The 13,976-nt window shown below is 39.4% G+C and overlaps 2 protein-coding genes across 2 annotated transcripts in view; one reads left to right on the top strand and one right to left on the bottom strand.

The window, feature by feature from the left end:
- The window catches only part of LOC124511172 (zinc finger protein 585A), a 333,171-nt gene that overhangs the window by 129,736 nt on the left and 189,459 nt on the right, over positions 1-13,976 (top strand). The gene's annotated exons all lie outside the window — the stretch shown is intronic.
- The window catches only part of LOC124511191 (zinc finger protein 383-like), a 94,075-nt gene continuing 90,841 nt past the window's right edge, over positions 10,743-13,976 (bottom strand). The window contains 1 exon segment of the mRNA XM_047078187.1: positions 10,743-13,048. Coding sequence (XP_046934143.1) covers positions 11,724-13,048 — 1,325 coding nt within the window. The 3' untranslated portion in view covers positions 10,743-11,723.

Below are 13,976 nucleotides of genomic sequence, written 5' to 3'. Positions count from 1 at the left end.
GAAAGAGCAAAAAGGGGACAGATTTGTAACTTCAAGAAACAGCTAACACCATAGAGCTTAGGGAACAAAGGAGAGAGGAAGGATTTACCAGAACCTAAGAGTTTGGAAGAGGAGTCTGTTAACATGGCTGTTAACTGGGTTTAGCAGTCTGGTGCTGAGAAAGCAAAAAGAATTTGCAGGCAAGCTATAGCCCTCCTCTACTGCTAGAGATACTGAAAGAACTGGAAAACAGAAGTGAGTTCCTTCTCCCTTTCCCCTTTTCTTCTCCCTACTGAGCCTTCCAGTCTCCCTTTAATGCCTCCATTGGCAAACTATAACAGTAGCAAGGGAGACTGGGACATCTTTGTCAAAGTCCCAGCTCCAGCATCTCAGAATAGAGAAAGGCATGCTTGAAGCCGAAACTATGACAGGGAAATGATCACTCTATGATCCTTTTTAAATTTTCTGGAAAATAAATTAATTCATATAATTTTTCATGTTACTTTTTCTTCTTAGAAACTTTTCTTAACATTGTCACTACTTCCTTATAAAGGAATCCTATTATATAACAAAAAATGGTGCATATTTAGTAATAGTATCTTAATAACAAAGCAATTCAAATTCTGAAATAGCTATCAGTATATAACATGTAGCTATTTTTTTTTTAATTTTTTTTTCAACGTTTATTTATTTTTGGGACAGAGAGAGACAGAGCATGAACGGGGGAGGGGCAGAGAGAGAGGGAGACACAGAATCGGAAACAGGCTCCAGGCTCCGAGCCATCAGCCCAGAGCCCAACGCGGGGCTCGAACTCACGGACCGTGAGATCGTGACCTGGCTGAAGTCGGACGCTTAACCGACTGCGCCACCCAGGCGCCCCAACATGTAGCTATTTTGATGAACTCATGTTTTTACCTATTTTGTTGTAATTTTGATAATAAATATTGATTTGTACATTTTCTAATTTTGTGTCATCTAATATAAATATTTCATGGTGAACCACTAATTGCCCCCATGACTTAACAGTTCACAATATCCTAATAAGTGTGAAATTCATGGTATGTGATTTTTTAAAAATAAACTTAGATTATATTAGTTATTTCTTTTTTAAATTGAGATATAATTGATATATAATATCATTTTCAGGTGTACAACATAATGATTCAATATTTGTATATATTGTGAAATGATCACCACAATAAGTCTAGTCAACATCCATCACTATACATAGTTACAAAAGTTTTTTTTTCTTGTGATAAGAACTTTTTAACTCTTAGCAACTTTCAAATATGCAATACAGTATTAACTATAGTCACCATGCGGTACATTACATCCCCATGATTTATTTATTTTATAATTGGAAGTTTGTACCTTTTGACCCCCTTCACCTATTTCTTTTTAAGTTTTACTTAAGTAATATCTAAACCACATGGGGTTCTAACTTATGACCCGGAATCCAGATCTGCGTGCTTCTCCAACTGAGCCAGCCAGGTGCCCCTTCACCCATTTCACCTAGATTGCATACCCTGCCTCTGGCAACCACCAATTTGTTCTGTATCATTCATGTTTGTTTTTTTTTTTAATTAAAAAAATTTTTTTAAACCCCAGTGTGAGGCTTGAACTCATGACCCCAAGATCAAGAGTTGCATGCTCTACCTACTGAGCCAGCCAGCTGCCCCTCTTTGATGTGTTTAGGTTTTTTTTCTTTTTTTAGCTTTTTCTTATTTGAAGGCAGTCATTCTGAATTGAGAATAAAATCAAATTTAGAATGAAGAAGCCAAGAAAGATTTCTTGTGTTAGTTATTTTGATTGACCACCCATATTCTTTTTTTTAATATATGAAATTTATTGCCAAATTGGTTTCCATACAACACCCAGTGCTCATCCCAAAAGATGCCCTCTTCAATACCCATCACCTACCCTCCCCTCCCTCCCACCCCCCATCACCCCTCAGTTTGTTCTCAGTTTTGGTTTTTTTTTCAATATATGAAATTTATTGTCAAATTGGTTTCCATACAACACCCAGTGCTCATCCCAAAAGGTGCCCTCCTCAATACACATCCCCCACCCTCCTCTCCCTCCCACCCCCCATCAACCCTCAGTTTGTTCTCAGTTTTTAAGAGTCTCTTATGCTTTGGCTCTCTCCCACTCTAACCTCTTTTTTTTTTTTCCTTCCCCTCCCCCATGGGTTCCTGTTAAGTTTCTTAGGATCCACATAAGAGTGAACACATATGGTATCTTTCTCTGTATTTCACTTAGCTTATTTCACTTAGCATCACACTCTCCAGTTCCATCCACGTTGCTACAAAGGGCCATATTTCATTCTTTCTCATTGCCACATAGTACTCCATTGTGTATATAAACCACAATTTCTTTATCCATTCATCAGTTGATGGACATTTAGGCTCTTTCCATAATTTGGCTATTGTTGAGAGTGCTGCTATAAACATTGGGGTACAAGTGCCCCTGTGCATCAGTACTCCTGTATCCCTTGGGTAAATTCCTAGCAGTGCTACAGCTGGGTCATAGGGTAGGTCTATTTTTAATTTTTTGAGGAACCTCCACACTGTTTTCCAGAGTGGCTGCACCAGTTTGCATTCCCACCAACAGTGCAAGAGGGTTCCTGTTTCTCCACATCCTCGCCAGCATCTGTAGTCTCCTGATTTGTTCATTTTGGCCACTCTGACTGGCGTGAGGGACCACCCATATTCTTTACACTAGAATGTTTTTCTCTAATCCTGCCTAGGGATGGATAAAGCACAATTTTACCAGGGCTTACTTAGCACTGCTTATTGGGGCATTTGTAAAGAATCCAGACCCTACTATTAATGCTAGTGAAGAATCTTCTCACACCATAATTCATGAATGTCAAATCCAGATAAATAAAAAACCCATGGCTGACTTCTGGGGAATGTCTAAGATCCAAACACTGTGCAATTTCCTTTATAAATGTTATTTCATTTATTCGTCACAATAGTACAAATAAATATTCCTATCCAATTTTTCAGTTGGGGGACTCAGGAGTGTGACAACTTGTAAAAGTTGAGATAGCTGGTATGAGATAGGAGTCAACCTCATTTACTTCTCTTTAGCATCACGTGTCTGTGATGGTACACCTTGATACATCATTTACTAAACCTGATCTTCTTTTATCAGAGTAGTGGTCTTTCAAATGTTTTGCTACCTTCCCCTTACAACAGTTTCAAAAACTAATGTATCCCCTTTTACATTATTGACATCTACAGTATTTTCTTTATAAGTTTAAATGATTCAAAGATACCATTGTAGCATATTTTCTATACCAATATCAATTAAACATACATAAGCTTTTTTAACGTTTGGAAAGTGTGCACTGTGCCTTTTTCTTGAAATCATTTCCATTCAACTTTCATCACTGAATTTTGTCTTAATGCAATAATTGCCTATCCTTAAAAATCTTTTACTAATCATCTTGATTTACTTCTCTGCAGCAAAAATGAAATTTTAATTTTTCCCTGTGACCAAAACACTCTATAAGTGTCAAAAAGATTTTTAAAGATTCGGTTAATACAATTATCAGTATCTAGTAACAAATATATTTTACATTTTAATAATTATTAAACATACAAAGGGTCACAGTTTGGCCCTCATTTGGCCAAGCCCCTTTCCTTCCTGGTGAGAAATCGAGATGCAAAGATACATTCGTGTCCAGAGCGTGAAACCTCCTTTAGACCATGCTCAGGCTATCTGCGAATTTTCCACTCAAGTAGCTTCAAGGCTGCTACCAGAGTCTGTGCCTCTTCTGTGTCCAAAGCTCCCTCCCTCCATCTGTCCTCTGGAAGGTCAATGTGCTGCCTATGTGCACAAGGTGGCCAAGTGGTAGCTACATGGTGAGACTAGACAGCTTAGACATACAATCTGGAGTGCCCACAAATGTGAACATGAGGCCCCTTTTTGGTGTGGAACAAAAGTGGAGATGGTTAAGAGATGGGAGCTGGCTGGCGACTTCTACTTGTATGTTGACCCAGGTCTCTAAATGTCAGTGGCAGGTTTGCTTCCTCTACAATCTGTTTGGACACCACTGATTTTGTTAAGATAGGGTGCTTTGAATTAGGGAAGTAAATGTTGGAGGCAATGAAAAATGGTCAAAATGATACAATTTGAGTGTAGAAGTAACAGGAGTGGCTGGCTGATGCTTGGATGTGAATAGGAAGGAAAGAAGTTAAATACAATGCTTAAATTTTCATCCTGAACATCTACATGAACGGTAGTTTCATTTACTAAGATGGTAAACAGTGACTATGTAGGGTGAGGTCATGTTAAGTTTGAGATACTTGTTAAATGTTAAAGAGGTGATATCAAGTAGGCATTTAGACGTGGATGTAGCTCAGTGGAAAGGTTGGCAGTTGGAATAAGAATGTGGGAATTTCAATTAAGATGCTTTTAGCTGGAAGTTATACAATGCCCAAGTGGAAGTGGCTTTTACAATAAAGGTATTTATTTCTCCACTTGGCAAAACGTTCAGTTGGCTTAGCAGCTGAATGATTATATCAAAAGTATTTTATGTCCTTTATTTTCATAGTAGATACCTTTTATCAAATGCAGTTGGTTGAGTAATTGCAAAAATTTGGCTTTAGTGTGAAATCATGAAAAAATGATACATGCCAAAACCATTTGAGTTTTATCCTAAAATATTTAAATTTTTTTTCAACGTTTATTTATTTTTGGGACAGAGAGAGAGCATGAACGGGGGAGGGGCAGAGAGAGGGAGACACAGAATCGGAAACAGGCTCCAGGCTCTGAGCCATCAGCCCAGAGCCTGACGCGGGGCTCAAACTCCCAGACCGCAAGATCGTGACCTGGCCGAAGTTGGACGCTTAACCGACTGTGCCACCCAGGCGCCCCTATCCTAAAATATTTAAATGCATATTCATTTACCTGTATTTTGATGTATCACAAGGAATTTATATGACTTTCTTCTTCTCTCAAGAGCCTTCCAGCTTTTTTTAACCTAATTTTCATTGCAGCTTCTGCATGTTGGCTGAGAGAACCTAATTCTTGCAGTATCTATTTCTTGTTGGCTTTGGCACATCAGCCCACAGCCAGACATTCTGATGCCTTGAGTCCAAATCCAGAAGGGGAAGAGCATATGGGGAAGGGAGGGAATAGAAGTGATTGAGGGAGTTATACTTCCCTGAGTGAACTGTTTTGTGTAGTTTAGACTTTTAGAAATGTTAGTGTTTCACATATTAAAAGAGTAGATAAAATTAACAAATATTAGTTTTCTGTTCTTATACAACCAATTACTACAGACCCATTTATTATCTCAATTTCTGTGGGTCAGGAATCTGGGCTTAGCTGGCTCTTCTACTCAGGGTCTTACAAAGCTGAAGTTAAGCTGTCAGGTGGGCTGCAGTCTCATCAGTAGGCTTGACAAGTAAAGGGTTAGCTTCCAAGCTCTTTTAGGTAGTTGGCATAAATAGTTTCTTTGTGACTATAGAATTCAGGGCAGTCTGTTTGGAGTGCCTGTGTGGCTCAGTCGGTTAAGCATCTGACTCGATCTCAGCTCAGGTGTTGATCTCAGGGTCGTGAGTTCAAGCCCCACATTGGGCTCTGTGCTGGATGTGAAACCTACTTTTAAAAAGAATAGAAAGAAAAAATAATTTCTGGCAGTTTGTTTCTTCAGAGCTAGCAATAAAGAGAAAATCTTTGATTCTCAGAGTCTCTCTTTTTTTAAAATTTTTAAATGGTTATTTATTTTGAGAGAGAGTGGGGGAAGGGACAGAAAGAAGGGAGAGAGAGAATCCCAAGCAGGCTCCACACTGTCAGCACAGGGCCCAACTCAGGGCTCTTTTTTTAAAGTTTTTATTTATTAAGAAAGAGAGAAAGAGTGAGTGGGGAAGGGGTAGAGAGAGGGGGAGAATCCCAAGCAGGCTCTGCATTGTCAGCAAAGTGGGGCTTGAACTCATGTACAATGAGATTATGACCTGAGCCAGAAGCTGGACGATTAACTGATTGAGACATCCAGGTGCCCTGACTGAGGCCCTCTTAAAGTGTTTACCAGATTAGGTGAGCCACCTAGTATAATTTCCCTTTCCCCTACATAGTCAACTGATTAGGAACCTTAATTACACTTGCAAAATCCCTTCACTTTTGCCATACAATTTAACATAAAAACAAGAGTGATATCCCATAATCTTTACCATATTCTGCTGGTTAGAAGCTGCTCATAGTCCCACCCACACTCAAGGGGAGGGGATTACTCAACAGTGTGGTTATTAGGAGTGAGAATCATGGGAGACACCCTAAATGTGTTCACAACAGCAAAGATGAAGAGAACCCTAAAACTAAACACAAACAGAAATCAAATGAATAACATAACCACAGTGAAGGGTGGAAAAAGAACTAACCCAAGTAATTCAAATGTAGTAAGTAATTTGTCCTCAGGCCAAAGACAAAAAGATCTACAAAAATAACGAACTCCAATGAGTAGGTATGCTTATCACAACTGTATGCATTAGCAATTCTGAAACTACTTAATATGTATTCCAAGAATGAGCAAATAAGTAAATATATGATGGATAATGAGAACCAGGTTTTTCACTATAAGAAAATGGAGTTACAGGGGCACCTGGGTGGCTCAGTCGGTTAAGCATCCAACTTCGGTTCAGGTCATGATCTCATGGTTTGTGGGTTTGAGTCCCGCATTGGGCTCTGTGTTGACAGCTAGGACCCTGGAACCTGCTTCAGATTCTGTGTCTCCCCCTCTCCCTACCCCTCTCCCGCTCATGCTGTCTCTCTGTCTCTCTCAAAAATAAACAAACGTTAAAAAAGAAAGAAAAGGGAGTTACAGATGTGGAAAGGAAGGTTAGAATAAACATTGTGATGTTGGATTGAAATTGGAAGTATCCATATGAACTGATTTTTTTTTTCAGATATAAACAGGTATTTGTGTACACACACACACACACACACACGTAAATTTCCTAGCTCTGTCAGCAGAGATGGTCTAAGACCAATGAGCACACCTATTACCTAGGTCTTGGTTCCTAAATATCATTCTCCACTGAAAGCAACTATAATTTCTTAGAGAAATGGTGAATTCCAGGGCCGGGGCTGAGAAAGTACAAAATGAGCCTTTACTATCTGTCAGAAATTAAGGAGATGCTTAATGAATGATGGAGACATGTCAGAAAGACACAAGAGGCCAGCTTGAAGGGGCTCCCATTGGCCAAATCTAAGAAACTTTGAGTTAAAGGGTATATAGTACTCATACCCCCATGGTCACCCAATTCATTACTCAGTGGCAACCCATCAGCCAAGATCCCTCAAGAAAACAGAATTCTCAGGGGCGCCTGGGTGGCGCAGTCGGTTAAGCGTCTGACTTCAGCCAGGTCACGATCTTGCGGTCCAGGAGTTTGAGCCCCGCGTCGGGCTCTGGGCTGATGGCTCAGAGCCTGGAGCCTGTTTCCGATTCTGTGTCTCCCTCTCTCTCTGCCCCTCACCCGTTCATGCTCTGTCTCTCTCTGTCCCAAAAATAAATAAACGTTGAAAAAAAAAATTTTTTTTAAAGAAAACAGAATTCTCTATTTTCTCAGATTTTTGTTTGTTGATCTTGTACTCTATAACTTTGCTCAATTTGTTGATTAGCTTTATCAGTTTGAGTTCACTTGGATTTTCTATATATAAAATGATGTCTGTAAATAGAGATGGTTTCACTTATTCCTTTCCAATTTAGATGCTTTGTATTTATTTATCTTTCTTACCTAATTGTTCTGACTGTGGCTTCCAGTACTTGAATAGGATGCTCTATTCACAAAACAAGAATATCAAGATGAAAATGAAAAAGTGAGTATAGCAAATACTACCAAAAAAGGCAAATGCAAACAGTATTGAGAACGGACTAATTAGAAGCACTGAATGGGACCTGGGGTTGCTCAATGGTTTTAAAAGAGAAAATCCATCAAGAAGAAATTTTATTAATTTCTATAGATCTAAATAAAATAGCCTTGAAATGTATTAAGCAAAATTTGATGGCAATACATGGAGAAATGTTTCTTAACATGATCATAAATTTATTGACTATTTCACTTACAGAAATGGAAGTGCTAAGTTTTTAAAAATAATTAAGGCTTACTACTTCTTCTGGGGTGAGTACAATGGTGCTTATTCTGTTAATATTACTTGTATCTATATTTACATTACAAATCTAATTTCACATGTTAACATAGAAATAAATATGAAATTAATACAAAACAACAGGAGAATAAGGTAACGATATAGGAAAACATCAACATTTATAACCTTTTGTGTTAATTTTGGTATAATATTGTTAAAATACACATACTCATGTTACATACTTGCTTTTTAAGATACTCAAGAAAACTGGGGTGCCTGGGTGGCTCAGTCAGTTAAGCATCTGACTCTCAGTTTCAGCTCAGGTCATAATCTCATTTTGTGAGTTCAAGCCCTATATTGGGCTCTGCACTGACGGTGTGGAGCCTGCTTGGGATTCTCTCTCTCACTGTCTCTCTGACCCTCCCCTATTCTCTCTCAAAATAAATAAACTAAAAAAAAAAAAAAAAAAAAAAAAAAAAAGATATACATGAAAATTCAGAGCTTGATTAGATTCAAAACTAAACTTTATGAATTAAACTGGAAGTCCACTCTGGAAAACAGCATGGAGGTTCCTCAAAAAATTAAAAATAGAACTACCCTATGACCCAGCAATTGCACTATTAGGTATTTATCCAAAGGAATCAAAAACGCTGATTTGAAGGGACACACGTACCCCACCCAATGTTTATAAAGCAGCGCTATCCACAATAGCCAAAGTATGGAAAGAACCCAAATGTCCATCCACAGATGAATGCATAGAGAAGATACATACATACATACAATGGAATACTACTTGGCGATCAAAAAGAATGAAATCTTGCCATTTGCAACAATGTGGATGGAACTAGAGTGTATTATGCTAAGCAAAATAAGTCAGAGAAAAACAAATACCATATGATTTCACTCATATGTGGAATTTAAGAAACCAAACAAACAAACATAGGAGAAGGGAAGGAAAAATAAGACAAAAACAGAGAGGGAGGCAAACCATAAGAGACTTTTAAATACAGAGAACAAACAGGGTTGCTGGAGGGGAGGTGGGTTGAGGATGGGCTAAATGGGTGATGGGCATTAAGGAGGGCATTTGTTGGGATGAGCACTAGGTGTCATATGAAGTGATGAATCACTGGGTTCTACTCCTGAAGCCAATACTACATCGTATGTTAACTAACTTGAATTTAAATAAATACATTAACATTTTTTAATAAAATAAAATGGAAGAAACTACAAAAATATATTGACTATAATGCTACAACATTAAAAAAAACTAAATACTAGGAGAGTGTAAAAATGAATACATCCATCTAGCCATTTGTAGAAATAGTAATTCTTGGCTAAAAGAGAAAATAAAGATAAAAATTATAACTGATTTGACTTTCAGAATAAAAAGGAAAAGGTAAAAAAAACCTGAAGTATGACTAAATAAGCTTCAAAAAGCAATTAATAAAAACTAGCTTCAAGATATTAGTAAATATTAACAAAAATTAACAAAATATAAGTTAAAAACACATTGAAAAGATTAAAAGAATAGATTTTAATAAAAAATAGAAAAATTGGCAAGAATATTCAGGAAGAGACATAGCGACAGGCACAGAGATTAACTAATTATATAATTTAGTTCTAGCAATGAGCATTCCCCAAGATTTGTGTGTTTTGTCTACATAGAGCAGCATACTTCAATTGTAGGTTTACATCTGCCAGTGGGTGTTAACAAGCATTTCCTTTGCATTTGTGTTATTTGGTAATTTTCTTCTATGTCTAGTTTAAATTTTTTTAAGTTTATTTATTTTTTTTTTAGTAATCTCTACACCCAACATGGGGACGAAATCATGATGCAGAGATGAATATTCTCATGCTCCACCAACTGAGCCAGCCAGGTGCCCCATGCCTAGTTTAAATTATATTAAGTATAATAGTATGTTAGGTAACGTTTTTTTTTTTTTTTGGTGTTTAAGTGTGTGTGAAGTATTTTTTGCTGTGAGATATAGACCATAAACATCCAAACGTTTTGTTGTTAAGCTCCACACCCAACACAGGACTTGAACTCATGACCCTGAGATCAAGAGTCGCATGCTCCACCAACTGAGCCAGCCAGGCAACCCCAAACCTGTTTGGTTTTTTTTAAAAACCTTTATTTTTAAGTAATCTCTACACCCAGTGTGGGGTTTGAACTCACAACCCTGAGATCAAGAATCACATGCTCCACCGACTGAGCCAGCCAGGTACCCCAAAACCATAAACACACTTTAAATGAGAAGTAAAGTGCTTCACTTTCACTTGGGTTTGAATATTTTCCACCAAAAAAATTAAAAAAAAAATAGGTCAGTGAGAAGAGTGGCATTATCTTGTATTTTTGAAAATCTCTTTAATCTTAATATAGCTAGTATTTTATATGTGCTCTTGCATTTAATTTGCTGAGATAAATAATATGACCTCACATGTACAAATTTAAAAAATGGAGATGTATCTTAATGACCTTTTCAGATATTTGTTAATATTATTCTTTGACTATACCAAAGTATACCAAAAGTCAACAAGTGATAATTTTTTAAAGGTTACTGTAATGTGGAATCTGGCCTTTATCTCTCTTTTTTTTTTAAAGATTGGTATTAATTTTAATTTTTGGTTTTGGTTTTTCTTTTCTTTTTTAAAGTAAACTCTATCCCTAAAGGTGGGGCTCGAACTCACAACTCCAAGATCAAGAGCTACATGCTCTACTGACTGAGCCAGCCAGGTACCTTTATCTTTTAAACTGAAATCCATTTGCCTATCTTATACTTTAATATCACCATGGATGATTTTGTAGCATCACACACTAATCATTTGGAAAATACTTGTTCAATGAGTTAGGCAGATCTTCCAAATGTTTACGTATTTCATTATATGGTATTACAAAATCACATTCATTAATATCATCAGCAATCTTGTCACAAAAGACTAAGTAGTGGAAAGCTGTCAAGTTCATGGCAACAGTTGTTTTTCAATATTCTAACTTCTGATTTGAAAGTCAAATTCACAAAAATTACTACCAGTTTTCTTCATAAAAGCATATAATACATTTCTAGTCTAAATACATCGGTAAATAAGAATATCTTCAGTATGGATTCAACCTGGAAACCAGAGACAGCTCCTGGAAGCAAGCAAAAATGGATACTTCCTCCCAAAACCTAGAGCTAGGACAGTCATGGTCTTCCTCACTTGTAAGCCCTTTTGCATAATAAAACCTTCTACCCACGTACTACCTCTGTCTCCATGAATTCATCATTTCCCAAACTTCCCTGAAGCTGACTGCTGCTGGGTCCTGCTCTGGGAAAGGAAGATTAAATCAGCAATGGTCTCTGTCAAGTCCCTTGTTCTCAGAAAGTCGGACAGATTTTAAGGGGCGAGCTCTATTATTGCTGTTATCTCTAACATCCAGGCTACTGTGTAAGGAGGGTTTAAATATTCTCAGGAAATGACATTAGTAGAATAGTCTCCATTCCTTTATTTCAATCTACTTCTAAGTGCTCCCTCCATCAAGTTACCTGATCTTCTACAACCCACCATCCCCACTAGGGGAAGCCAGAGCTCCTGAAAATGAGCCAGTAGTTCTCCTTCAGGCGGACTGGAGAGGTTGACTCTTCCCATTGGGCTCGTGAACATTCCTGTCACACGTAAGTAGCTGTCTCCACTTTGGTGTCTGGTAATGGCTGACTTCTTACTAAAACCACTAGGTGTGACTTCTGGCATCTTGTGAAATAGGACTCTTGACTGAAGATTTCACTACACTCGCTGTACACACAAGGTGTCTATCCTGAGTGTGTCCTCTGATGTCTGATGAGGTTTGATTTCCGACTAAAGCCTCGCCCACACTTCCTACAAATGTAAGGCTTCTCTCCTGAATGTATCCTCTGATGTCTAACGAGGTGTGACTGCCGGCTAAAGCCTTGCCCACACTCCCTGCACACGTGAGGCTTTCCCCCGGAGTGTGCCTTCTGGTGTGTGACGAGAGTTAACCTATCACAGAAGCCCTGCCCACACTCCTTGCACACAAAGGGCATATGACCCGAGTGTGCCCTCCTGTGCCTAAAGAGGTTTGGCTTCTGGCTAAACCTTCTACCACACTCCCTGCACACAAAAGGCTTTTCCCCTGAATGTGTTCTCTGGTGTGAGATGAGGGTTGACTTATCGTTGAAGCCTCGTCCACACTCCCTGCACGCAAATGGCTTTTCCCCTGAGTGTGTCCTCTGGTGTGTGATAAGGGTTGACTTCCGGGTAAAGCCTCGCCCACATTCTCTGCACACAAATGGCTTCTCCCCCGTGTGTGACCTCTGGTGTTTGTTGAGGTTTGACTTCAGGCTAAAGCACTGCCCACACTCCAGGCATACATAAGGTTTAACCCCGGAGTGAGTCCTCTGGTGTGTCTTGAGGTTTGATTTCCAACTAAAACGGCGCCCACATTCCGCGCACGCGTAAGGCTTCTCTCCTGTGTGTGTCCTTAAGTGTCTACTGAGATGTGACTTCTGGGTAAAGCACTGCTCACACTCCCTGCACACATAAGGCTTCTCTCCCGAATGTGTCCTCTTATGTCTGATGAGATGTGAATGCTGGCGAAAGCCGCGCCCACATTCCTTGCAAATATAAGGCTTCTCCCCAGAGTGTGCCCTCTGGTGTGTGATAAGGTTTGACTTCAGGCTAAAACTCTGCCCACATTCCTTGCACATATAAGGCTTGACCCCTGAATGTGTCCTTTGATGTGTGAAGAGGTTTGACTTCCAAGTAAAGCCTCGTCCACACTCCTCGCACACATAAGGTTTCTCCCCTGAATGTGTCCTGTGGTGTGTGATGAGGTTTGACTTCCAGGTGAAGCCTCGTCCACACTCCTCGCACACATAAGGCTTCTCCCCTGAGTGTGTCCTCTGGTGTGTGATGAGGTTGGACCTCCAGGTAAAGCCTCGTCCACACTCCTTGCACACATAAGGTTTTTCCCCAGAGTGTTTCTTCTGGTTTTTGATGAGGATTGACATGTTGCTAAAGCCCTGTCCCCACTCAGTGTACATGTAAGGTGTCTCCCCTGTATGCATCTTCTGGAGGCTGAGCAGGTTTGACTCCCTCAAAAAGCCTCGCCCAAACTCCCCACATTTGACTGCCCCAAATCTTGAGACTTCTACACCACGCGATCCTTTGTCTGATTCCTCAAGGTCTGTCCTCTGGCCTAGGCTGGGCCCTATATCCAGCACCGTGTTGTCTTCCCCGGACCCGACTGGCTGTTCTTGCAGTGGGCTGGACAACACCTCCCAAGTGCCTCTTCTGCTTACTCTCCTGAACAAGGGCTTGGAGTCTTCTGTCTCTTGAATTTCTGCTTTGTCACTCAAGCAGGCTTGATCAAAGAGTTGTTTCTGCTGCTGTTTCTGATCTTCTGGATAGGGTTTCCCCGGACGGAGATGATTTCCTGCACAGTAACTTGAGAAGAGCTGAGGAAGATGCCTGAGCCACACATGTTGGCTGAGGCCTCGCTGACTAGAGAATGCCAGCGGACAGGGGGGATAAGGTTGAATTTCTAGCTTCGACCCTGGTGAAAAAAGAATATATTTAGTCAGAGTAGCCATAGGTAGGGTTGCCTGGGCCATTTTACTCTGCCTGTTGGTCATTCATAATATGTTTATATCACAGCATGTCTCCCACTCAGACATCCTTGCATCCATAAAAAATGGCTATTTTTCATTTGAATTTAAACATTACATTTTTAAGTACAGGAGTTAGCAAACTTGTCTAGAAAGCCAGATTCAGCCTGCAACCTGTTTTGGTATGACCCACCAGCTAAAAATGGGTTTTACCTTTCTAGGGGAAGGAAGGAAGGAAGGAAGGAAGGAAGGAAGGAAGGAAGGAAGGAAGGAAGGAGAAAGTAAAAGAGAGGGAGA

The sequence above is a fragment of the Lynx rufus genome, unplaced genomic scaffold (assembly GCF_022079265.1).
Source record: "Lynx rufus isolate CCGP_SWC_20201006 ecotype Redwood Valley unplaced genomic scaffold, mLynRuf1.p SCAF_16, whole genome shotgun sequence".
Lineage (NCBI taxonomy): Eukaryota > Metazoa > Chordata > Mammalia > Carnivora > Felidae > Lynx > Lynx rufus.
Note: the sequence above shows the minus strand (reverse complement) of the source record. Positions and strands in the feature narration are given on the sequence as shown.